At 45.1% G+C, this 27,693-nt stretch overlaps 1 protein-coding gene across 1 annotated transcript; it reads right to left on the bottom strand.

Moving 5' to 3' along the window:
* Window positions 1-902: 902 nt before the first annotated feature.
* fundc2 (fun14 domain containing 2) lies at window positions 903-24,986 on the bottom strand. Its single transcript, XM_070882989.1, has 5 exons — window positions 24,923-24,986; window positions 18,370-18,523; window positions 15,941-16,016; window positions 10,404-10,532; window positions 903-4,031 (listed from the first exon to the last, which is right to left on the bottom strand). The coding sequence occupies exons 1-5, from the start codon at window positions 24,936-24,938 to the stop codon at window positions 3,954-3,956; spliced, it is 453 nt and encodes a 150-aa protein (XP_070739090.1). The 5' UTR covers window positions 24,939-24,986; the 3' UTR covers window positions 903-3,953.
* Window positions 24,987-27,693: the final 2,707 nt, after the last annotated feature.

A 27,693-nucleotide genomic window follows, 5' to 3' on the forward strand; every position in this document is an offset into this window, starting at 1 on the left:
CAACTTTGGTGGCAAAAACAGGAAGGCAGATTATCTGAATGGTGATAATTAGAAAAAGGGGAGATGCAACGAGACCTGGGTGTTATGGTACATCAGTCATTGAAAGTTGGCATGCAGGCACAGCAGGCGAAGGCAGCAAATGGCATGTTGGCCTTCATAGCAAGAGGATTTGAGTATAAGAGCAGGGAGTTCTTGCTGCAGTTGTACAGGGCCTTGGTGAGGCCACACCTTGAATATTGTGTACAGTTTTGGTCTCCTAATCTGAGGAAGGACATTCTTGCTATTGAGGGAGTGCAGCGAAGGTGCACCAGACTGATTCCCAGGATGGCAGGACTGACATATGAAGAAAGACTGGATCGACTAGGCTTATATTCACTGGAATTTAGATGAATGAGAGGGGATTTCATAGAAACATAAAATTCTGACAGGATTGGACAGGTTAGATGCAGGAAGAATGTTCCTGATGTTGGGTAAGTCCAGAACCAGGGGTCACAGTCTAAGGAAAAGGGGTAAGCATTTAGGACCGAGATGAGGAGAAATTTCTTCACTCAGCAAATTGTGAACCTGTGAAATTCTCTGGACCACAGAAAGTTGTTGAGGCCAGTTTGTTAGATATATTCAAAAGGGAGTTAGATGTGGTCCTTACGGCTAAAGGGATCAAGAGGTATGGAGAGAAAGCAGGAATAGGGTACTGAAGTTGCATGATCAGCCATGATCATATTGAATGGTGGTGCAGGCTCGAAGGGCCGAATGGCCTACTCCCACACCTATTTTCTATGTGCAGGACACACATTGATGAAGTTTGGCACTAGATTGTCATTATGAACGAACATGGGCTTGTGGCATGATTGGGATCTTACTGGGGATGGGGATTAATACAAAAGGAAATGAGATACACAACATTTGGTAAAATGCCTTTATGGTGCACTCTCAACACCAAGTTATCATAGTGCTGTTTTTCAAGAAACAATACAATTACCTAAAGTACAATCATAAATTAAAATGTACATAATGTAAATAGGAGGCACAAAGTGGCAAAACATTCAGTAAAGCAGATGTACTAAGCAAGAGAAGTAATGGGTGTACGTTTTAAAATAAATCTATACATACGAGATTTTACTACAAATTATCAACAGTTTCTTGAACACATCAGTGCTTTCACCTTGGCACTCTTATAAATGTATTTCAATACAATAGACTAAAGAAAGAAAGCCCTGCATTTATATGGCGCCTATCACGACCACCGGACCAGTGCTACATCATAAGATGCCCTTCAGCTGCATTTTTAAACTTCAAATCAGGGAAACAAATCTATCAACAAAATTGCCAATGCATTAATTTTTTTCCACCAAGAAAACTGTCTATCTGAAAATATAGGGCTAGACTTTTGGCTATAAACACTAGCAAATACCACTTTAAAAACAAAAAAATACATACTGTATTTCTGCTGAATGAATATGCAGACTGCAGCTGTAGCCCCCAACTAACCCCATCCCATTATACTAATGTGAATAGGACAGAAACTTAACTGTGCTGGTGGGGTAGATGTGGAAAATAATAAAGTTACACACATTTTTAATGCTTAATTTGAAAGGCATTAGCTTTTTAGAATCAATGATTAGAGACTAGGACATATTCTGTACACTTATTGCAGTGATTCTTCTCCTTCAGAGTTTTTGCCAAAGAATCAGGAGCAAAGGGTGCATCAAGCTTTAAAGAATAAGACTCCCCATTGCAGATCATCTACCTCTGTGACTAAACAAGCATTTTCAAAAATATTGTTGGTAAACCTTCTTCTCGTTCTATGGTAGGATAAGGTCTTCAACTTCGGAATTGTAATTACAGTCAGCAATTTTGTTTGGTGGGCAGAGGGAGATGCAGATATAGCTGTCCTGTGGGCTTAAATGTTTACTTAATTTCCTCAAGTTGAACACACAATTCCCAGACACATAATAAATTAACGATACAATCAAGCTCCCCTATAACAGAACTTGCATTTCACTTCACTTGTGTTTCTATTCCATCCAAGTTCTGAAAAGAAGATGGTGGGAGTGTGGAGGACAAAACCAACCAAGGCAGAAAATGCATTGTGCCCACTATGCTGAAAGTGAAAATATCTAAATTATTGTCGGAGTAAATGAAAAATTAAATATTGGAAACTCACAGAAGTACAGTACAAATCAGAACAATTTAGGTCATTGAAAAATTATGTTTGGAGTCCATTCTGAGTATTGCCAGAAAAAACTACCATCTGCACTAAGTGAATAGCTGTATTTTTTTAAGCAAATTTACTAGTTCATCCAGCAATCAGGTGTGTAAATGTATAAAAAGTACAGGTTTTATGGCTTACACCAAAAACGCATGTTACTGCCCATCTTCCAGTCTCAAGTAGCAAATGGAAATTTTAACTTAGTCTGCCCAATGACTAGGTGGCTCACTTTAAAAGTTTTTTTTTTAGACAAACTTGCATTTATATAGCACCTTTCATGTTCTCAGGATGTCCCAAAGCCTTTCACAGCCAATGAAGTATTTTTGAAGTGTAGTTACTGTTGTAATGTAGTCAAACACAGCAGCCAAATTTGCACACAGTAGGGTCCCCTAAGTGACCAGATAATCTGTTTTTCTGATGCAGGCTGAGGTATAAATATAGCCAGCACACCGGGAGAACTTCCCTGCTCTTTTTTGAAATGTACCGTGGGATCTTTTACGTACACAGAGAAGGAATACAGAACCTCGATTTAACAGCTCATCTGAAAGACAGCATCTTCACCAGTGCAGCACTCCCTCAGTACTGCACTGAAGTTAATCTAGATTTTGTGCTGAAGTCCCTGCAGTGGGACATGTACTCATAGCCTTCTGACTCAAAAGTGAGTCTTAGCTTTAGAAGCAGTGGTACAACAGTGCAAGTGTGGAAAAGGCAATGCATCATAAAAACCAGTAATATGACATACATAGCTCCACAGTAAATATATAGCATCAGAAATACATGCAGTACTTTTCCTTTTATCATGACACCAGGTTCTTGAAGTCCCAGTGTTGTATTTTTTTACTGCCTACTGCGGAGGCAAAATAAGTTCTAGCCTCTAGATGCACTGTAGCAATCAAACCATAAACATCAACCTCTGGGAAGCAACATGATCTGAAAACACTTATGGCAAAGCAATTAAGATAGAGCAGACACCTGGGAGTAACTTTAAAAGCAATATAATCAAGATGGTCAAAGGACAAAGCAAAACAAGAAAGAGTGCTTATAAAAAGTCCAAAGACCATGTTTTGACCTTGCAATATCCCCAGGCATCCAGTCTTTAAAACTCAACATCACATTGAATCTGTCAATATATCCATGCAATGCTGCCAACTACAGCATGTGGTGTAGCACAAAGTGACATAAGTTCCAATCCTTCTAAAAGTGTTATTATGGGGAGTGTCCAGTCTTCACAAACATCTCAACATTTAGCAAATACATACTGTTAGCATTGTGTAGCATATAGCTCAACAAACATGCAAACACAGGCAATTTGTCTGTTCAGAAGTTATATATGGTGATAAAATGTTCAACATTGTCGAGTACGAGCTGTCACAAGATTTTTATTTGGTAGGGAAAGACCACTACGATGTGTGATTATATTGTGAATGTAAGTCCCACTCCTCAATCAGTGCTACCAAACATACTATAATATTTTACCAGCATTTTGATTATGGTTATAAACTAGGACAAAATCAATTGTTGATGGTCTTCTGAGTCACATATTAAGAATAGTGAGGCCAAGGAGTCAATTCAGTAATGCAAATCGCCTCCAGTACAAAATACTGAAGCCACTAGCTCAGCACTGTCTGTGGGGAACTCATACCCTACATACAAACACATACAATCTATTAATGATTTTGAGGGCAGGGAGGGAAGTAATTATGGAGTATAGTTCTTCAATCAAAGCAACATCTTCAACTAATCTTCACGATGCAAGTCCAATTAGGAAGCCGCCAACAAAACCCCCTGTGAGGACGATGTTCTTCTTCACAAACACAGTCACCTGTGTGGGGGAGAAAGAAAGGATAGAATGGTTAGCATTCTTTAACTTTTCACAGCATCTGTGGAGGAGCAAATGATGTCCTACATTGTGCAACAGGTTCCAAGTTTAAGTTGTTTCCAAAACAGTGATTTCTGACAGGACCATAAATCTGTGATAGAGCTGTAACAAGCACACACATCAATTTTTTTTTGAACACCAAATTGTTAAATTTTCTTTGGGAGCATTTAACTGAGCAAAGCTTAGCAATCAACTTTAAAATAAAAAAATAAACCCCTCAAATACCATTAGGTTTAGAGTAGTTTTGTAAAGGGACAAGGAACAATCAAAATTAACTGGAAGAGGGCTGATTTCAGTAATCTGAAAGGGATCTAAGCCCAGGTGGATCGAAACAAAGATTAGCAGGTAAAACAGTAAATGACCAATGGGAAGCCTTCAAACAGGAGATCATTTGGATACAAGCTAGACATAATCCTACGAAGGGGAAAGGAAGGCAGAGGGCATGGCTGAGGTACTAAATGAGTACTTTGCATCTGTCTTCACAAGAGGAATCTGCCAATGTCACAGTAAAGGAGGCAGTAGAAAATTTGGATAGGATAAAAATAGATAGAGGTACTTAAAAGTTGGCAGAGCTCAAAGTAGAAAAGTCACTTGGTCTGGATGGGATGTACCCTAGGATGCTGTGGGAAGTAAAGGGGGAAATTGCAGAGGCTCTGGCCACTATCTTTCAATCCTCCTTAGATATGGGAGTGGTAGCAGAATACTGGAGGGTTGCAAATGCTACACCCGTTCAAAAAAGGAGGGATAAACTTGGCACCCAGCCATTATATGCCAGTTCGCCCAACTTCAGTGGTGGGGAAACTTTTCGAAATAGTACGCTGGGACAAAATTAATTGTCACTTGGAAAGACAAGGGTTGATAAATGATAGCAAGCATGGATTTGTTAAAGGCAAATCTCATCTAACAAACTTGAGTTCTTTGATGAAGTAAGTGAGGGTTGATGAGGATAGTGCTGTTAATGTTATGTATCTGAACTTTCAAAAAGGCATTTGATAAAATACCACATAATAGACTATTAGCAAAATTGAAATCCATGGGATTAAAAAGGAGTGGCAGTGTGGATACAAAATTGGCTAAGGGACAGCAATGAGAGAGTATTGGTGAACGGTTGTCCTTCAGAATGAAGGAAACTATACAGTGGTGTCCCCTAGGAGTTGGTATTAGGACCACTGTTCTTTTTGATATATATTAATCACCTGGACCTGGGTATACAGGCAAGTTTGCAGATGTCACAGAACTCAGAAATGTAGTAAACAGTGAGGAGGATAGTAGAAGACTTTAGGAGGTGGAAACTTCAGGACTGGTGAAAAGCGAGCGTGAGAGTATGCACAATCAGGATTGGGATCAACTGTGATGCCCATCGCAGTGAAAAGGCATGGCAGAATCCAGTGCCTCACATGCGGAATGACCACTTGAACAAGTTACAGGAGGACTGGCAATGCACGTGCAACAAGTACTCTAGCATGAAATCAGTGTGGTTGAGATAAAATGAGAGAAACTGGAAAGAAAAAAAATTAAATCTAGTGTCCTCAATTACTGCGGGGCAGGAGGGAACTTTTTGAAGAATTAACTGACAATTAGTAAGTAGACACTAATCCAAGTCAACAATGTCATCAAGTTTAACACAAAAGTTACTATAAATCTGGGTACAACCATACTGATCACAATCAGTATATTTTTGTTCCAGATTTTTGCATTTAAAATATGTTCAATACATTATAGCAATCTACTCAGGAATTCCAATGAGATAAATATACTCAGTGTCTGATGTATCCACATTGTACGTCAAACAGATTCAAGTATAGCTCTCCCTTCCACACTGACTGTGACTGAATCCAATTACCAAATTATGGCATCATATTTTCCATAATCTTTCTCTGCTGGAAACATGTGATCGCATATATATCAGCAGTTTCCTTTTGTATAATTGATCTCAAATGCAAGAAAACACCGCAGAGTAATTAATGTGGTGGGAAAGACTTGACGGGAGATTTTTTTTAAAAAGAGGAGCTGGTGAAAGGGAACTCCACCGACACAGATGAACGACGATTTTTCGCAGGGTTGTGAAGACAGAATGTTAACAGGGCAAAGTGTTCTTGGGAAAGATTATACCATTAAAGCAACTTAATGCTGTAAGAAAATTAGGCATCCAGCTCATAACTAAAAGAAATTACACTGTTCTCACAGAAACGATGGGCTCAAGTTTCGGCCTGAGTTGCTCCTATTTTTTTGGATGGGGGGGGGGGGGAAAGAGAACGAGGGGGGGGAAAGAGAACGAGGGGGGGGGAAAGAGAACGAGGGGGGGGGAAAGAGAACGAGGGGGGGGAAAGAGAACGAGGGGGGGGGAAAGAGAACGAGGGGGGGGAAAGAGAACGAGGGGGGGGAGAAAGAGAACGAGGGGGGGGGAAAGAGAACGAGGGGGGGGGAAAGAGAACGAGGGGGGGGGAAAGAGAACGAGGGGGGGGAGAAAGAGAACGAGGGGGGGGAGAAAGAGAACGAGGGGGGGGAGAAAGAGAACGAGGGGGGGGAAAGAGAACGAGGGGGGGGGAAAGAGAACGAGGGGGGGGAAAGAGAACGAGGGGGGGGAAAGAGAACGAGGGGGGGGAAGAGAACGAGGGGGGGGGAAGAGAACGAGGGGGGGGAAAGAGAACGAGGGGGGGGAAAGAGAACGAGGGGGGGGAAAGAGAACGAGGGGGGGGAAAGAGAACGAGGGGGGGGAAAGAGAACGAGGGGGGGGAAAGAGAACGAGGGGGGGGAAAGAGAACGAGGGGGGGGAAAGAGAACGAGGGGGGGGAAAGAGAACGAGGGGGGGGGAAAGAGAACGAGGGGGGGGAAAGAGAACGAGGGGGGGGAAAAGAGAACGAGGGGGGGGAAAGAGAACGAGGGGGGGGGAAAGAGAACGAGGGGGGGAAAGAGAACGAGGGGGGTGGGAAAGAGAACGAGGGGGGGGAAAGAGAACGAGGGGGGGGGAAAGAGAACGAGGGGGGGGAAAGAGAACGAGGGGGGGGAAAGAGAACGAGGGGGGGGAAAGAGAACGAGGGGGGGGAAAGAGAACGAGGGGGGGGAAAGAGAACGAGGGGGGGGAAAGAGAACGAGGGGGGGGAAAGAGAACGAGGGGGGGGAAAGAGAACGAGGGGGGGGAAAGAGAACGAGGGGGGGGAAAGAGAACGAGGGGGGGGGAAAGAGAACGAGGGGGGGGGAAAGAGAACGAGGGGGGGGGAAAGAGAACGAGGGGGGGGAAAGAGAACGAGGGGGGGGAAAGAGAACGAGGGGGGGGAAAGAGAACGAGGGGGGGGAAGAGAACGAGGGGGGGGAAAGAGAACGAGGGGGGGGAAAGAGAACGAGGGGGGGGAAAGAGAACGAGGGGGGGGAAAGAGAACGAGGGGGGGGAAAGAGAACGAGGGGGGGGAAAGAGAACGAGGGGGGGGAAAGAGAACGAGGGGGGGGAAAGAGAACGAGGGGGGGGAAAGAGAACGAGGGGGGGGGAGAGAGAACGAGGGGGGGGGAAGAGAGAACGAGGGGGGGGGAGAGAGAACGAGGGGGGGGGGAGAGAGAGAACGAGGGGGTGGGGGGAGAGAGAACGAGGGGTGGGGGAGAGAGAACGAGGGGGTGGGGGGAGAGAGAACGAGGGGGTGGGGGGAGAGAGAACGAGGGGGTGGGGGGAGAGAGAACGAGGGGGTGGGGGGAGAGAGAACGAGGGGGTGGGGGGAGAGAGAACGAGGGGGTGGGGGGAGAGAGAACGAGGGGGTGGGGGGAGAGAGAACGAGGGGGTGGGGGGAGAGAGAACGAGGGGGTGGGGGGAGAGAGAACGAGGGGGTGGGGGAGAGAGAACGGGGGGGGGGGGGAGAGAGAACGAGGGGGGGGGGAGAGAGAACGAGGGGGGGGGGGGAGAGAGAACGAGGGGGGGGGGGAGAGAGAACGAGGGGGGGGGGGAGAGAGAACGAGGGGGGGGGGGAGAGAGAACGAGGGGGGGGGGAGAGAGAACGAGGGGGGGGGGAGAGAGAACGAGGGGGGGGGGGGAGAGAGAACGAGGGGGGGGGAGAGGACACGAGGGGGGGGGAGAGAGAACGAGGGGGGGGGAGAGAGAACGAGGGGGGGGGAGAGAGAACGAGGGGGGGGGAGAGAGAACGAGGGGGGGGGGAGAGAGAACGAGGGGGGGGGAGAGAGAACGAGGGGGGGGAGAGAGAACGAGGGGGGGGGAGAGAGAACGAGGGGGGGGGAGAGAGAACGAGGGGGGGGAGAGAGAGACGAGGGGGGGGGAGAGAGAACGAGGGGGGGGGAGAGAGAACGAGGGGGGGGAGAGAGAACGAGGGGGGGGAGAGAGAACGAGGGGGGGGAGAGAGAACGAGGGGGGGGGAGAGAGAACGAGGGGGGGGGAGAGAGAACGAGGGGGGGGAGAGAGAACGAGGGGGGGGGAGAGAGAACGAGGGGGGGGGAGAGAGAACGAGGGGGGGGAGAGAGAACGAGGGGGGGGAGAGAGAACGAGGGGGGGGGAGAGAGAACGAGGGGGGGGGAGAGAGAACGAGGGGGGGGGAGAGAGAACGAGGGGGGGGGAGAGAGAACGAGGGGGGGGGAGAGAGAACGAGGGGGGGGGAGAGAGAACGAGGGGGGGGGAGAGAGAACGAGGGGGGGGGAGAGAGAACGAGGGGGGGGGAGAGAGAACGAGGGGGGGGAGAGAGAACGAGGGGGGGGGAGAGAGAACGAGGGGGGGGAGAGAGAACGAGGGGGGGGGAGAGAGAACGAGGGGGGGGAGAGAGAACGAGGGGGGGGGAGAGAGAACGAGGGGGGGGGAGAGAGAACGAGGGGGGGGGAGAGAGAACGAGGGGGGGGAGAGAGAACGAGGGGGGGGAGAGAGAACGAGGGGGGGGGAGAGAGAACGAGGGGGGGGGAGAGAGAACGAGGGGGGGGGGAGAGAGAACGAGGGGGGGGAGAGAGAACGAGGGGGGGGGAGAGAGAACGAGGGGGGGGAGAGAGAACGAGGGGGGGGGAGAGAGAACGAGGGGGGGGGAGAGAGAACGAGGGGGGGGGGAGAGAGAACGAGGGGGGGGGAGAGAGAACGAGGGGGGGGGAGAGAACGAGGGGGGGGGGAGAGAACGAGGGGGGGGGAGAGAACGGGGGGGGGGGAGAGAACGGGGGGGGGGGGAGAGAACGGGGGGGGGGGGGAGAGAACGGGGGGGGGGGAGAGAACGGGGGGGGGGAGAGAGAGAACGGGGGGGGGAGAGAGAAAACGAGAGGGGGGGGGAGAGAGAACGAGGGGGGGGGAGAGAGAACGAGAGGGGGGGGAGAGAGAGACGAGAGGGGGGGGGAGAGAACGAGGGGGGGGGAGAGAACGGGGGGGGGGGGGGAGAGAACGGGGGGGGGGGGAGAGAACGGGGGGGGGGGAGAGAACGGGGGGGGGGGAGAGAACGGGGGGGGGGGAGAGAAGGGGGGGGGGGGGAGAGAACGACGAGGGGGGGGGAGAGAACGGGGGGGGGGGGGAGAGAACGGGGGGGGGGGGAGAGAACGGGGGGGGGGGAGAGAACGGGGGGGGGGGGAGAGAACGGGGGGGGGGGAGAGAAGGGGGGGGGGGGGAGAGAACGACGGGGGGGGGGGGAGAGAGAACGGGGGGGGGGGGGGAGAGAGAACGGGGGGGGAGGAGAGAACGAGGGGGGGGGCTGAACGGGAGCGAGGAAGGGTGTGTGGGGCTGAATGGGTGGGAGGGAGTCCCGATCTTCGCCCGGGGAGCCCATTCGGCCAGGGTTTGGGCCGGTGTGCTTCGGGCTCCTCCCATACAGCCTCGGGGGCGAGGAGCTACTGCACATGTGCGCACACTCCAGCGCGCATGTGCAGAGGTCCCGGATTTTTTTGCAGCGCCGGGGACCTGGCTCCGCCCCGACCCCTTGCGCTGCGCCACGCCGAGCAGGAAGATGTTCTGAGGAGCTTGCAGAATCACAAGGTAAGTTCTCGCCGTCCTTTTTATTCTAGAAACTCGGCGCACCTAATAGAGGTGCACCGTTCTTAGAGGGCAGAAACTTGGGCCCCAAAAAACTAGCTGCCCAGCTTTATCAAAGCTACCATTTTGTAATCTGGAACCTAAACAAGGCTATTCCTGCTTAGATATAGTTCACAACTACAGCAACCTATAGTGTTTCTTACCTTTAATTTAAAAGTCTCACTGACCAAAATTAAAGCCTGCAGCTCCATTAAAGAGGTGCAACTGAAAAACCAAGGAAAGTACCGAAAAGGGTCATTTGTTTTCACCATCCTAACTTTTATTTGATTAATGAAACCGTACTGCATTAACATAGGTACACAACTGTGTCATCATTTCCCTACCTCATCAAACATGCCATGCACTTCTGGAGCGACCTTATTCTTGCCAAGTTTCAATTGTTTCTTTGCCTTGTTCACATCTCTTTCCACTCGCTTCCAGTCAACAGTGATGTACCCTGTGTGATTGGCAATCTGGAAGGAAAACTAGAGTATCACCACATCCATCTTTGAGGAGGCTCCAACAATCACAACCTAACACTTACACTAACATTCTCCTGTGGATAAATGCACCACGTGGAGTGGTACTAAGCCACGTTAAATGTGTCTGTATGCCTCTTTCTTGCCACACACTTGTCAATATAGTTTTTCTCTTCCCATACTAAGAGGAAACAAGGATGTTTTATTAGGCAGTTGGTTATCACAGTCTCCGCAACAGAAGAGAAATGGGGCAGTGGTAATAAAACCTTTTAACTTGTGTTCTGGTGATTGGAATAATTTATCTCAACAGCACTCATTTTGTTCTCTCACCAGGTGAGAGGTGATAGCACAAACATTATATGCAGGTGTACAGATTGTGAAACGCAGGCATACAAAATCACAAAGTAAAGGAAGAAAGGACAAGGGGGAAAAAAAGTTGCCCCAACTGCCTGGCCTTTTATCTCGACCTCTTTGTCATCCACTGGCTGCAAGAGGAAAACTGGACATCTTCCACTAGCTCCTTTTAATACTTTTTGCAACCTCTCTACAGTTTTACAGACACCAAACTCAACTGCTTGAATAAAAACAGTTTTCAAAATGGACAAAGTTTGCAGATGGCACAAAACGTGGAAATGTAATAAACAGTGAGGAGGATAGTAAGACTTCAGAAGGACATAGACAGACTGGTGAAATGGGCAGGTGCATCACAGATGCAATTTAACGCAGAGAAGTGTGAAATTATGCATTTCAGTAGAAAGAAGAGGACAGGCAATATAAACGAAATGGTATAATTTTAATGCGGTGGCAGGAACAGAAAGACCTGGGGGTGTACGTACACAAGTCTTTGAAGGTGGTAGAACAAGTTGAGAAGAGTTAAAAAAGCACGCGGGATCCTTGGCTTTATAAACGGAGGCATAGAGTACAAAAGCGAGGAAGTTTTGCTGAACTAGTTTGACCGCAGCTGGAGTATTGCGTTCCATTCTGGGCACCACACTTTAGGAAGGATATCAAGGCTTTAGTGAGGATGCAGAGGCGATTTATTAGAATGGTGCCAGCGGGACTTCAGATATGTGGAGAGACTAGAGAAGCTGGGGTTGTTCTCCTTAGAGCAGAGGAGGAGATTTGATAGATGTTCAAAATCATGAAGGGTTTTAATACAGTAAATAAGGAGAAATTGTTTCCAGTGACAGAAGGGTCAGTAACCAAAGGACACAGATTTAAGGTGATTGGCAAAAGAACCAGATGCAAGATAGAGAATTATTTTTATGCAGCATTTTTATGGAACGTACTGCCTGAAAGGCTGGTGGAAGCAGATTCAGTAATATCTTACAAAAGGGAGTTGGATAAATACGTGAAGGGGAAAAATATGCAGGGTTATGGGGAAAGGGCAGGGGAATTAGACTAATAAGATAGTTCTTTCAGAGACATATATGATGGGCCGAATGGCCTCCTTCTGTGCTGTATGATTTGCAGACTCTGGTTTTTAGTTTGTTGGCTTGTTTACTTTCTTGCCTCAGCCTTCCCTTCCCTCAAACACTGCAGTACACACAAAACAGGCTTCACCATGCATAGAGGAAAATCTGCAGTTAGATGGATAGTGAAGTGGAAGCTCTAGGGTAGCTGCCACCAGTATGGAGCAACAAAACAAAAACCCCACAAAGAAAATAAATGCAGGATGGAAGCAAATCCTGCGCTCAATTTTTGCCACCTTTTCGTACCTTTTTTTGCCGTCCGCTGTTTTTTTTGAGCAAACTAAAACATGCAAGTTTTGCCAATGTTTCTGCGCCATCGTAAACTTACGGCCGATTTTTTTGATGTCACTGGGGGTGCCAGCTGCTGGCAATGCCATTTCTGGCCATTTAAGTGAGTTTGGCCCACTAGGATTTTTTCAAAAACGGCGCAGTGCACCGTTCTGAAAAACCTTACGTGAACTTAAGAAAATCGACGCGGAAGATAGAGTTCCACAGCCCAGGATAGCAGTGGCGGGGGCCTTTTGGCCCGGGTTAGGAGCGGCGGTGGGGGGCTTTTGGCCTGGGATGGCAGCGGCACCGGGGAGCCATTCAGCCTGGGATAAGAGCGGCCCTGGCACCGGGGGCCTTTTACCCGGGTTAGGAGCGGCGGGGGGGGGGGGCGGGTAGTGGCGGCATCACGGCTCTACAATTGCTTATGTCTTGCTGCATCTTATATACCTCACTTTGCAGCCTCAGCCCCATAGCGTGTCCCTCATTACCCTGGCCAGCTCAGTTTTTCGGCGCAGACCTTAAGCCCCACCCACAGAGCTTAAGGTCTAAGTGCACCGCTCCAAATGAATGTTTATTCCAGCGAAACATGCAACTTTTTTTTTTGGCGCAGTCAGCCACTAAAAAAAAACATACCTCTACAACTGCGCCAAAAATCAGCAATGTGGAAAATTGGCCCCCCAATGTTGTGATTTAATTTTGGATTTTAGATGATAGTTATAAGCCACTGAAGATTTATCTTTACTGTGCAGGCTTCACTCTAAACCCCTTCAACATAATGAAATGTGGGGACATATATGCCATGCAAAAACTCTGATGCAATCAGTAATTCACATCATATATCTGTAATCTAATAGGACTAACTGTGCTCCACAATGCAGACGATTCACCTGATTGGGCATCTTTTAAAAACAATAAGGCAAATGCATTGTATACTTTGCATACACAGCCAGCCAGGGACGAATGAATATATAAGTGATGCCCTAATTGGTGCAAGTGTTTTACGTTTGCATGTGGGTTAATTATCAGAAGTGTTAAGATTGTTTAGTTTTCTACAGGATTGAATTTCTAGAACAAATACATATACAAGTTCCAAAATATACATGCACTTGTTACATGGGTTATGATAGACCAGTTTAAATACTGACCCAGCTTTTCAGGCCCTCCAGCAGTTTGTACCCTGTTCCTGAAGTACCTCAGCCTCAGATATAGAAACATAAAAACCCACAGCGCAGAAGGAGGCCATTCCGGCCCATCGCGTCCGCGCCAGCCGACAAAGAGCCGCACGGCCCTTGGTCAGCAGCCCTAAAGGTTACATATAAACCTATGAACAATGACGAAAAGGCAAAGAGCACCCAGCCCAACCAATCCGCCTCACCACAACTGCGACACCCCTTATACTAAAACATTCTACACTCCATCCCAACCGGAGCCAAGTGATCTCCTGGGAGAGGCAAAATCCAGATTAAAAACCCAGGTCATTTTAGGGAGAAAAAAATCTGGGAAAATTCCTCTCCGACCCATCCAAGCAATCGAAACTAGTCCAGGAGATCACCCTGACCATATTCTATTCCCTGCAATACTTACCATTATATCTGCTCCGTCCAACAAAAGATCATCCAGTCTAATCCCAATTACCAGCTCTAGGTCCGTAACCCTGCAGGTTATTGCACTTTAAGTGCCCATCCAATCATCTCTTGAAAGCAGTGAGGGTTTCTGCATCCACCACTCTCTTCCAGGCAGCGAGTTCCAGATCCCACAACCCTCTGCGTAAAGAAACTCCCGCCTCAAATCCCCTCTAAACCTTCCACCAACCACCTTAAAACTATGCCCCCTCGTAATAGACCCCTCCATAAATGGAAATAGACCCTTACTATCCACAATGTCCAGGCCCCTCAATATTTTGTACACCTCATTTGTACACCTCAATGAGGTCTCCTCTCAACCTCCTCTGTTCCAATGAGAACAAACCCAGCCTATCCAATCTGTACTCATAGCTAAGATTTTCCATTCCAGGCAGCATCCTAGTAAGTGGCCTATCGCTTAATATGTATACCCTTTCCTTATTAGCCCTCCCAAATGAAATTCTCTGAATAAAATTCCATTTGCCACTGCTCTGCCCACCTGACCAGTAGATTAATATCCTCCTGCAGCCCATAACTTTCCTCTTCATTATCAACCACACAGCCAATTTTAGTGTTGTCTGCAAACTTCTTAATCATACTCCCTATATTCAAATCTAAATCATTGATATATACCACAAAAAGCAAGGGTCCCAGCACTGAGCCCTGCAGAACCCCACTGGAAACATCCATCAATCATTACCCTTTGCTTCAAGCCAATTTTGGATCGAACTTGACACTTTGCCCTGTATCCCATGGGCTTTAACCTTCATGACCAGTCTACTACGTGGGACCTTATCAAAAGCTTTGCTAAAGTCCATATATACTACATCGTATGCACTACCCTCATCGACCCTCTTGATTACTTCCTCAAAAAATTCAAATCAGGTTAGTCAGACATGATCTTCCCTTAATAAATCCATGCTGACTGTCTCTAATTATTCCTTGACTTTCCAAATGCAGATTTATCCTGCCTTTCAGGATTTTTTCCAATAATTTTCCCACCACTGAGGTGAGGCTGACAGGCCTGTAATTACTCAGCTTATCCCCTTCTCCCTTCTTAAACAAGGGTACTACATTAGCAGTCCTCCAATCCTCCGGAATCATGCCCAGATCCAAAGAGGACTGGAAATGATGGTCAAGGCCTCTGCTATTTCCTCTTTTATTTCGCTCAACAGCCTGGGATGCATTTCTTTAGTTACTCTCTTACTCTTAATATATTTATAGAACATCTTGGAGTTTTCCTTAATTTTACTGGCCAAGAATTTCTCATGCTCTTCTTAACATTCCTAATATCCTTTTTAATTTTGCCTCTTAACTTTCTATATTCTTCTAAAGATTCTATAGTATTTAGCCATTGATGGGACATCCCTTTTTTTCTTAATCCTCCCCTGCAATGTCCCTATGCATCCAGGGAGCTCTAGAATTATTTTTCCCAACATTTTTCTTTAAGGGCACATGTTTGGCCTGAGCCTTCCGGATCCCCTCCTTGAATGCCTCCCACTGTTCCGATACTGATTTACCAACAAGTAGCTGCTTTCAGTCCACTATGGCCATATCACTCCTAACTTAGCAAAATTAGCTTTTCCCCCAATTCAAAACTTTTATTCTAGGCCCATTCTTGTCCTTATCCATAACCAACTTGAATCTGACTAAATTATGGTCACTGGCACCCAAGTACTCTCCCACTAATACCCCTTCAACCTGCCCAGCTTCATTCCCCAAAACAAAATCCAAGACCGCCCCCTCTCATGTTAGGCTTGCTACATACTGACTAAAAAAGTTCTCTTGAATGCATTTCAAGAATTCCGCACCTTCTATATTCGTCACACTAAATTTGTCCCAATCAATATTTGGATAGTTAAAATCCCCTATTACTACCCTATGGTTTTTGGGCTTCACAGCAATTTGCCTACATTTTGCTCCTCTATCTCCCTCCCACTGTTTGGGGGTCTTGAATACACGCACAGCACATATGAAGTAAATCATTCCATCGCTCACTGAAGATACTTGATTTACCAAGTCAAAGACCGAGTCTCACCTGGAGCATGAAGAAGCCTCCGCCAACTGCTGTTGCAGCTAATTTTCCAACCTTCTGAAACAGGAAACCAGCACACCTGCAAAAGAGAAGTGGCAAAAATTTAACGACATTTAAAAATTAGAGAGAGAGGGAAAAATAGGCACTCATTCATCACTTCTTAAAAGTCTCATTATTATAGTAAATTCAGTTGAGGGCTTCCAGTGCAAGTTATTTAATAGAACACTGAATGTTTACAAGCTACAGCAGGAGAGCAAGTAACAAAGTAACCAAGGAAATACAGGTCTGTGGACTGAGGTTGCACACGACACCGAAAATGAATCTGAATGCAGCTTCAACCAACAGGGTGAAAGAGTTACCCGACAGCTAAAAGGACCCCAAGTGAACTGAACTGAGCAGAATCAACCTAGTTCCTGATGGCCACATGGGCCCACACCAAACTATCCCAAATTCAGGGCATCTCCCAGAGGTCAAGAATGGCTGGTATAGGTGGTGATTGAGGTTAAAGTTATTCCACATTATTGGCCACTTGAACAGAGTGCTTGATGCCAACATTAGATACAAAAAGTGGGAAGCGTTCCATTCTCTAGCACTAAATTCCCTAGTCTTGACAGCACTCCTCTCCAGCTAAAGATTTGAAATTTTCTCTAAATACTAAAACTAATGGAATCTGCTGGGAGCATACCGGGACAAAAATAAAATATATTTATATAATTAGAAGTGATTTAAGGAACAGCCAGAGACTCCCAACTGGGGATATTGAGTCTCAGTTTTACAAAACAGTCTCTTTCTATTTTATTCAGGTAGCCGACAGCCATTTGAACTGCTTGATCTTCATTTCTATTGGTGCAGATCACAATGGATATTTGGACTTCCTGAAGGAATTTGAAAAGGTGCCACATAAAAGGTTACTGCACAAGCTAACAGTTCATGGGGTTGGGGGTAATATATTAGCATGGATAGAGGAATGGCTAACTAAGACAAAACAGAGAGTTGGGATAAATGGTTCATTTTCGGGTTGGCAATCAGTAACTAATGGGGTTCCGCAGGGATCAGTGCTGGGACCCCAACTATTTACAATCTATATTAACGACTTGGATGAAGAGACCGAGTGTAACGTAGTCAAGTTTGCTGACAATACAAAGATGGGAGGAAAAGCAATGTGTGAGGACACAAAAAACCTGCAAAAAGACGTAGACAGGCGAGGTGAGTGGGCAAAAATTTGGCAGATGGAGTATAATGTTAGAAAGTGTGAGGTTATGCACTTTGGTAGAAAAAAATCAAAGAGCAAGTTATTATTTAAATGGAGAAAAATTGCAAAGTGCTGCAGTATAGCAGAACCTGGGGGTCCTGGTGCATGAAACACAAAAGTACAGCAAGTGATCAGGAAGGCCAATGGAATCTTGGCCTTTATTGCAAAGGGGATGAAGTATAAAAGCAGGGAAGTCTTAGAGTATTGGTGAGGACACAGTTTTGATTTCCATATTTAAGAAAGGATACACTTGCTTTGGAGGTAGTTCAGAGAAGGTTCACTAGGTTGATTCCGGAGATGAAGAGGTTGACTTATGAGGAAAGATTGAGTAGGTTGGGCCTCTACTCTTTGGAATTCAGAAGAATGAGAGGTGATCTTATCGAAACGTATAAGATTATGAGGGGGGGGGGGGGGGGGGTGACAAGGTGGATCCAGAGAGGATGTTTCCACTGATGGGGGAGACTAGAACTAGAGGGCATGATCTTAAAATAAGGGGCCACCCATTTAAAACTGAGACGAGGAGAAATTTCTTCTCAGAGAATTGTAAATCTGTAAAATTCACTGCCTCACAGAGCTGTGGAAGCTGGGTCATTGAATAAATTTAAGACAGAGATAGACAGCTTCTTAACCGATAAGGGAATAAGTGGTTATGGGGAGCGGGCAGGGAAGTGGACCCGAGTCCGGAGATGAGGGGTTGACTTATGAGGAAAAGTTGAGTAGGTTGGGCCTCTACTCATTGATCGTAGTAAATGGCGGAGCAGGCTCGAGGGCCTTATTCTGCTCCTATTTCTCATGTTCTTATATAATACTCCAGTCACTTTCTTCAATCCGTTCTTTAGTTCAGACTTACTTAGAGACAGATATTACTAGATTACATTCAGAGTCCATTCACTAGGACATCGCAGTGGAAAGGAAATTCTTCCATTTCACATCCCCATCAGAATTAATTTACATAGGTTCTGTCTCAATGTTTCTTGCAAAGGAAGTGACCTTACCAGCAATAATATCTCTTTACAATTAGCTGTTAATCTACTACCACAGGACAACATGAGCTTTCTAATAATATCTGCAACATCACAACCTCTTTCCACTCTCCCTTCTTAAATTGTTGCCAGCATGAAACACGATGAGCAGAAAGGTATCCGCTGCTGAAGGCCAATATTAAAAGTGGAAAGCTTACCAACCACTGGCTCCTCCAATCATCAGCTGTGTTGCTACTGTATATTTCTCAGCAATTGGCCCAGAGTTTCTTCCAAAGAATCGGTTCCACCATCTTTGTCGTTTGGCATATTCAGCCAAATCCAACACCTCAAACTGATTATCCTTGCCCTGTTCTAGAGAGAAACAATATAATTTTTTTTGTAGAGAATATACAGATATGCCAGCCACTATCTGTTATATTCTTCCAAGCTGCACAGTCATCCATCAGAAGATGGCAACTCAGATAGTTGCTGTCCTCCCACATGCATATCACTGGATGGATAGTCTTCACTGATTGGACTGCAACTGATTGGTGCAGTTAGTACCACAGCACATTCTGCCAGTCATTCTCAACAATGGAAACAAGTGGCATGTGATGATGTTACTCCTCAGGTCAACTGTTACATCCTTAATTATTATGGAAAGGTGTTCAGATTTAATACTTCCTGGCAAATCTACATTTGTGTGTTAATTTACAAAATACCCGCAAGACCATTTATCCCAGTAAATGACTTCTTGGACGGGAACAAGGGGAACATTGTTACAGTACACCCCTCCCCTTTCTTCCCTTCCAATATTGCCTGACCTCCTCTCCATCATAGTGCATTGTATAAACGACACTTATAAATAGGTCTAAAGGCACATTTGCTCCTGTACCCAAAAAGTGCTGGAACATTTGAAGGTGCACAATACATAAATTTGGAAAAACAATAACTAACGTTTAACATCCAATAATGTCAAAACAATGTACATTACTTAATAATTGGTTTGATAAATGTTTGCACAGCAGAACATGGTTCACTGGAGCACCTGACAGAACCTTACTGTGGCGGTTACAGCCACAGTGCACCAGTTTTTGTTTTTAAATAGGAGGTATAATGATCAATAGCTCAACAAAACCAAAACCTTCTGAACAATTTCCCCATCGTGAGCCATAAATTACAAAACAGTCACTAGTTATTGAATCCAGGACAGAACAATCACTGTATACGACCAGAGATAATATGAACATCCCTAACAGGAACACTCAGTTTCATGTTGTTCTTTAACTCTGATCTATTAAGCTTTCAAAGCAAAACACAAATTACATCAGTAGAGAAACACAAAGAGCCACAAAGGACCGTTCGGTGATCACATTTTAGATCTCTGTTCAGAAATGCTCTGATGGGTTATCAGATCATTTTTCTTAAATGGTTCTTGCAGTTTTGAGCACACAGACACAGCTAGGGTATCATGACATGTCACTATTTCATTTTGCCACACTGAATAGTAGGACAACAGAAAACAATTGAGGCCATGAGCACTAAATAGAATGTGGAGGATTTTTATTTAGTAAAATGACTGAACAAGTAAAACAAAAATAATGAGGCAATTACACTTATTGGTCAGCTAACATCTACATTTTAGAGGACAGGATTGCACTAAAATTGAGTGAAGCTGAAATGCATTGACCTCTGATTCTGCGTGTAATCTATTGTACTTTTAAGATTTCACAACAAAACTGCTGTCTTGAATTATTTCAGCCTCCGAAGGGAAAGATCATAAACCAGGGTTGAAGGAGTTTGACAATCCTGCTGTTTAATCCGAAGCACCCATATCAGCTGTCACTTTTCAGCAAGCTTAAACCATGAAAGGAATGCTTGCAGGATTTCAATTCAGCAACCGTAAAGTGACAGACATTGGCAACTGCTGTTTGTACATACGCACAAAGTCGGTCTGTATGCCTTCAAACGTGGGGATGGGGGAAGGGGAAAAATGTTCCTCGAGACATTCTCATGTCAGCTCCAGAATTCCTTCCAAACAAAGTAGTGCTCCATTTGTCCCCAAACCAATCATCCCTGTATCCTAGTATCCAGTATCTCCCCATGTGCTCATTTCTAAAGCATGCAGATGAGGAAAACAAGTGTTAGTAAGCAAAACAAGGAGACAACCAGAACCATGTCTAATCTTTTACACTTTATAATAGAGGTCATCCAACAGCCATCAAGATCAGTAACTGTCGTTGACTTTTCTTCCTTAGTCCATGAACACTAACAATAACTTGCATTTTGTATCGCGCCTTTAACACAGAAAAACATTCCAAGGTGTTTCACAAGAAGCGTAATCAGACAAAAATTGATTCTGAGCCGAACTGGGACATGTTACGGGGTGATCAAAAGCTTGATGAATGAGCGAGGGGTTTAGGGAGGAATTCCACAGTGTGGAGCCTACACAACTGAAGGCACAGGTCTACAAGAGGCCAGAATTGGAGTAACAGAGTTGGGAGTGGGCGGGGAGGTTACAGTGATGGGAAGTGGTGAGGCCACATAGGGATTTAAATACATTTTAAATTAGAGGCATTAGGAAACCAGAAGCCAATGTCAGTCAGCAAGGACAGGAGTGATAGGTCAGCGAGTCTTGGTGTGTGATACAATACGGGCAGCAGAGTTTTGGGTGAGCTGGAATTCAGAGGATAGGAGAGCATTAAAATAGTCAAGTCTGGAGGTGTTAGAAGCTCAGCTCATGGTCTAATAGGACGCCAATATTGCGGGCATTCTGGTTCAACTCGAGACAGTGGTCAAAAGGGCGATAGAATCGTTGGCAAGAGTATGGAGTTTTTGGCGAGGGCTGAAGGCAATGGCTTCAGTCTTAATATTTAACTGGAGGACAGTGATGGCAATACCAGTTGGAATGACCAGGATGGGAGAGAGTAAAGGTTTTATTGGGTACAAGGACATCATAGGTGGAGATGAGGTTAAGCAGATCAAGAGCTGCAGAAATAGTGTGGCAAGTGGAAGGGCAAAGGCTAGGCAGTTGACACCTTGAAAGTGCAATTATAAAGGACACTAAAGGCAATTATGCATTAATCACTGGATGCTTCTTCCTTAAAAAGAGCATTGGTTTCATATTAAGCAGTGCAGGCCATGATAAAGTTTAGTAGCAGCTCATATTATTCAGGATTTGCAGCATTTAACTGTCCTCAAATTACATACAAAAGCTTGTTCAGCAGCCAATCAGAACAATTGAGTGCCCAAATGTGCAATATATCCAAGTTTGCTGACGATATAAAGCTAGGTAGGAAAGTAAGCTGCGAGGAGGACACAATGAGGCTGCAAAGGGATACAGGCAGGTTAAGTGAGTGGACAATAAGGTGGCAGATGGAGTGTAATGTGAGAAAATGTGAGGTTATTCACATTGTTAGGAAGAATAGAAAAACAGAATATTTTTTTTAAATGGTGAGAAACTATTAAATGTTGGTGTTCAGAGAGATGTGTGTGTCCTCGGTCAGAAAACACAAAGTTAGCATGCAGGTGCAGCAACCAATTAGGAAAGTAATTGGTATGTTAGCCTTTATTGCAAGGGGATTGATATACAAGAGTAAGGAAGTCTTGGAGTACTGTGCACAGTTTTGGCTACCTTTATCTGAGAAAGGGCATACATGCCTTAGAGGGGGTGCAACAAAGGTTCACTAGATTGATCTCTGGGATGAGAGGGTTGTCCTATGGAGGAGAGATTGAGTAGAATGGGCCTATATGCTCTAGAGTTTAGAAAAATGAGAGAGATCTCACTGAAACATACAAGATTCTGAGTAGATTCTGAGAGGTTGTTTATCTTGAATGGAGAGTCTAGAACTAGGGGACACAGTCTCAGGATAAAGGGTCAGCCATTTAAGACAGAGATGAGGAATTTCTTTATTCAGAGGGTTGTGAATCCTTAGAATTCTCTATCTGAAGGGGCTGTGGATGCTCAGTTGTTAGTATATTCAAGGCTGAGAGATAGATTTTTGGACTCTAAGGGAATCAAGGGATATGGAGATCGGGCATGAAAGTGGAGTTGAGGTCAAAGATCAGCCATGATCTTATTGAATGGCGAAGCAGGCTCGAGGGGCCGTATAGCCTACTCCTGCTCCTAATTCTTATGTTCAAAGGATAAGAGAAAGACAAAACACCCATATATAAACCTGTCTATTATAAGCCTGTTACATTTTATTGCAGCTCAATTAGCAAATTTGACCTGAAAAACAGCTTTTCTTCCTCAATTGCTCTAAATAAGTCAACAAAGGATCCATCAGTCCCCTGTAAGTTAATAAAGAATGTAAATAAAAGGCAAGATACTGAATATGCTGGAAATCTGAAAACAAAAGCTGAAAAAGCTGGAAATATTAAGGTCAGACTGCATCTGTGGAGAAACAGAAGTTAATCAGTTAATGTTTCAGACCTAAAAATGTCAACTGACCGAACTCCGTTTCTCCACAGATGTTGTCTGACCTGAGGTATTTCCAGCTTTTTCTGTTTTCAAATAATGTTTCAAGTGTACAGATATGACTCATGTGTCTCTAATTGCAATGGATCTGTTAGTGTGGATTATAGTTCAGGCTTTTCCCTCCAATAGTTTATCTTGAATTGATGGTTCTAAGACTGTTGCCATTATCACATCAAAGAAAGCAAATCTTTTATGAACTGAAACCTGCACCCTGATACATACCATTTATGGGTTAGCATGCCTAAGTTTAACAGTTGACCCCCATCACTGAATGTTGTCCACTGGAGATCAAGTGCTATTACTGTACATCAGGGTCTATTGATTAATAAAATACATCACTCACACTATTATTGCATATCAGACAATAAAATGCACATAAAAACAGAAAATGCTGAAAATCTCACCGGGTCAGGCAGCATCTGTGGAGAGAAAGAGAGCTAACGTTTCGTCGATGACCTTTGACAGAACTGGCAAAAGTTTGAAATGTAACAGATTCTTAAGGAAGTGCAAGAGCCACTGAAAGGGAGAGGGGAGGAAAGAACAAAAGGGAAAGTCTGTGATAGGGTGGAAGGCAGGAGAGATTTGGGACACAAAAGGGATGATGGGCCAAATTGAGATGGCAATGGCACAAGTTAGGAAACAAAAGATGAGTCAAGATAGGGTGTGAATGACAGAATAATTACCAGTTGCCATGGGAACAGATAAAAATAAAGATGGGAGGGGGGGGTGTGAAGGGGAGGAAAGGGAACAAAATATGGGCAGAGGTTATGGTCTTAAATTGTTGAACTCAATGTTCGAGTCCAGAAGGCTGTAAAGTGTCTAAAAGAAAGATGAGGTGCAGTTCCTCGAGCTTGCGTTGAGCTTCATTGGAACAGTGTAGGAGGCCGAGGACAGAGATATCAGAGTGGGAGTGGAGCGGGGAATTAAAGTGACAGGCGACCGGAAGCTCAGGTCACGCTTACGGCCTGAACGGAGGTGTTCTGCAATGCGGTCACCCAATCTGCTTTTGGTCTCCCAAATGTAGAGACCAAATCATGAGCAGCAAATGCAGTATACTAATTTGAAAGTAGTAGAAGTAAATCGCTGTTTCACCTGGAAGGAGTATTTAGGGCCCTGGACAGTGGGAAGTGAGGAGGTAAAAGGCGGCATCTCTTGTGCTGGCATGGGAAGGTGCCGTGGGAAGGGGAGGGGGTGGGGTGCTAGGAGTGTCTGCGGAATGGACCAGGGTTTCGAGGGAGCGGTCCCTTTGGAATGCTGAGAGGGGAGGGAAAGATGTGATTGGTGGTGGGATCACACTGGAGGTGGCGGAAATGGCAGAGGATAATCTGTTGAACATGGAGGCTGGTGGGGTGAGTGGTTCTGAGAGGAAGGGGAGGGGTGAGAGCAAAAGTGCTGGAAATAGAATGGACATGGTCGAGGGCCATGTTAACCACGGCAGGGGGGAAATCCTCGGTTGAGGGAAAAGGAAGACATATCAGAGGTAGTAGTGTGGATGGTGGCGTTGTCAGAATAGATGTGACAGAGAAACTGGGAGAATGGAATGGTGTCCTTACAGGATGCAGGGTGGGAGGAAGTGTGGTCCAGGGAGCTGTGGGAGTCAGTGTGTTTCTATAATCATCATAGACAGTCACTCAGAGTCAAGAATGACTTGCTTCCACATTAAAAATTAGTTCTCATGTGACTGAAGATTCCAATGCAGGACCTACAGTCTCGGTCACAGGTGGGGCAGGCGCTGGTTGTAGGAACAGGTGGTGGTTGAAGGAACAGGTGGCTGCGGGCCATGGGTTGCCGCACACTCCGTCCGCTGTCTATGCTTATATAATGTACATCACTGATACACATGAAGCATTATATACCAATGAACACTGATACCCTATTATTGTACATCAGGCAGTGTAATGTACATCATTGTCACTCCATTTCTGTACATCAGCCATTATATATTACAATAATAATGTGTGCTGTATCAGACGCTACAATGTACATTGATATGAGACATATATTAATGAATACTGACTACATGACTGTATATCAGGCACTATAATATACATCACTGACACTGTCATCATATATGAATAATCTACAGAGATGCTATGTTGAGGGCTGCAAGAAAGCCGAGTCGGGCCCCTCCCACCAAGCCTGTCCATGGTGAGCCCTCCGGTGTAACCTGGTCCCCAGCCCTCGGCCTCCTGCCCTCTGATCTTTGCCCGCCTGCTTCTCTCCTCCGGTCACTCGCTCTGCTCAAGTCACAAAGATTAACGCCCAGCCCAGCTGCTGTCCCGCTTTCTTACCTCTCGCCTCCGCCATTTTGCTCTGCCCTCTCACCCGGAAACGGCCCTCCCACGCCAGCGGAAATGATCTCACCAAACGCAGCCCCCGCATACGTCACTCCGGGGCCCTGTCAATCATTGGTTGGGCCTGTCTGGGACATGTTGGGGGGGGCTGCCTACAGCTTTTGCTCTTGTTGCTTTGTTAAATGTAATATATCTTGATTGAAGTTACAAAACCCCATAATTTGTCGATCATGACTAGTCACTGCACATTGTTAATATATAGTGCGAGATATACAGTAACGTTAGTTATGTACATTAATATATAGTGCCAAATTTACAGTAAGGTTAATGAAATGCATTAATAAATCGTGCCCAATATGCAGTAATGTTAGTGATGTACATTAATATAAAGTATCAGATTTTTAAAATGTGTTCATGGGATGTGGCCGCCGCTGCCAAGGCCAGCATTTATTGCCCATCCCTAAGCGCCCTTGAGAAGGTGGTGGTGAGCTGCCATCTTGAACGTCTGCCATCCGTATGGTGAAGGTACTCCCACAGTGCTGTTGGGGAGGGAGTTCCAGGATTTTGACCCAGTGACGAAGAAGGAACGGCAATATATTTCCAAGTCAGGATGATGTGTAACTTGGAGGGGAACTTGCAGGTGATGGTGTTCTCATGCACTTGCTGCCCATTGTCCTAGATGGTAGAGGCCATGGGTTTGGAAGGTGCTGCCGAAGTAGCCTTGGCGAGTTTCTGTAGTGTATCTTGTCGATTTACAATAATAGTGAAGCATATTAATATAGTGCCAGATACAAAGTAATGTTAGTAATGTACATTGTTAGTTTCAGTGATATACATAATTATAATGTCTGCGTAATAAAGCTGAACGGCCTGATTCCGTGTGGTCATTTCTATATAATTCTATGATTTATGTGCAGCAAAGAAGAAGGCCATTTGGCACGTCTTGTCTGTGCCAGCTCTTTTGAAAGAGCTATCCAATTAGACTCACTCTCCCCTGCTCTTTCCCCATATCTCTGCAAATGATTTCCTTTCCAAATATCTATCCAGTTCCCTTTGGAAAGTTGGCCATGCACCTGACTGTCTATTTGACCATTTATCTATTTGTTTGCCTATCTAACCATCTGTTTTAACTAATATTTATCAACCTATCTCTCTATTTAACCATCCATCATCTATTTTTAACCATCTAACCATGTTGTGCGTTCGAATCCCACTCCAGAAACTTGAGCACAAAAGACAGTGTCCTGATCTTAAATAAAGGTCATTACAAAGGTATGAAGGCAGAGTTGACTAAAGTGGACTGGGAACATAGATTAAAGAGTTAAGACGGTTGATAAGCAGTGGCAGACATTTAAGGAGATATTTCATAACTCTCAACAAAAATATATCCCAATGAGAAGGAAAGACTTTTAAAAGAAGGGTGAACCATCCATAGCTAGCTAAGGAAGTAAAGTTTGTTATCAAATTAAAAACAATGGCATACAATGTTGCCAAGATTAGTGGGAGGCCAAAGGATTGGGAACTTTTTAAAAACCAGCAAAGGACGACTAAAAAAAGAATAGAGAAAATGGATTATGAGAGTAAACTAGCAAGAAATATAAAAACAGATAGAGCTCCTACAGGCATATAGAAAGGAAGAGAGTAACTAAAGTAAACATTGGTTCCTTAGAGGATGAAGCTGGGGAATTAATAATTGGGAACAGGGAAATAAATGGCAGAGACTTTGAATAAATATTTTGTATCAGTCTTCATGGTAGAATACACTAAAAACATCCCAATAATAGATAATCAAGGGGCTATAGGGAGGGGAGAACTTAACACAATCACTATCACTAAAGAAAAAGTACTCGGTAAAATAATGGGACTAAAGGTGGACAAGTCCCCTGGATCTGATGGCCTGCATCCTAGGGTCTTAAAAGAAGTGGCTGCAGAGATAGTGGATGCATTGGTTTCAATCTACCAAAATTCCCTGGAGTCTGGAGAGGTCTCAACGGATTGGAAAACTGCAAAATAATGTCCCCAACTTCCAAATGGCTGACCGAAGGAGCCAAGGTTGAAGTGACGCAGCCCAGAGAAACAACCTGGCAGTCTCCTCACTTACCAGTGGAAAACAAGTTGTGAAGACACAAAGAATCTGCAAAGGGATATAGACAGACTAAGTGAGTGGGCAAACATTTGGTCGATGGAGTATAATGTAGGAAAATATAAGGTTATCTACATTTTACAGGAAAAATAAAAAAGCTAATTATTTAAATGGAAAGAGATTACAAAATTCCTACAGTACAGAGGGACCTGGGGGGTCCTTGTGCAGGAAACACAAAAAGTTAGTATGCAGGTACAGCAAGTAATTAGGTAAGCAAATGGAATGTTGGCCTTTATTGCAAGGGAGATGGAGTATAAAAGCAGGGAAGTCCTGCTACAATTGTATAGGTTATTGGTGAGACCACACCTAGAGTACAGTGTACAGTTTTGGTCTCCTTATTTAAGGAGGGATATAATTGCATTGGAGGAAGTTGAGAGAAGATTCACTAGGTTGATTCCTGAGATTGTAGGGGAGGACGAAAACTCCTCATTTTACCCAGAAGGAGAAGAGCTATGGGATCTGTCTGTGCTGCAGCAGGCCAGTGTCCTGGAAGGAACAGGGAACCCAGAACCAGATGTGGATTGAAACCTAGACGGTTTGGCATTGGCAGGGCAATGATTGGATGGGGGAGGACACCGGAGGGCCAATGGTGGGACAGAGTCAGCCCGAAGCAAGGGACTCCAAG

This window comes from Pristiophorus japonicus, chromosome 6 (assembly GCF_044704955.1).
Source record: "Pristiophorus japonicus isolate sPriJap1 chromosome 6, sPriJap1.hap1, whole genome shotgun sequence".
NCBI classification, from domain to species: Eukaryota; Metazoa; Chordata; class Chondrichthyes; family Pristiophoridae; genus Pristiophorus; species Pristiophorus japonicus.

Bases quoted from the DNA above. Each gene is read 5' to 3' on its own strand.
- fundc2 (XM_070882989.1), bottom strand. The intron at 10,533-15,940 runs GTGAGACTCGGT...TTTTCCTTCCAG, and splicing joins GAGGCTTCTTCATGCTCCAG to ATTGCCAATCACACAGGGTA. The intron at 4,032-10,403 runs GTAGGGAAATGA...TCCCCCACACAG, and splicing joins TGCATGGCATGTTTGATGAG to GTGACTGTGTTTGTGAAGAA.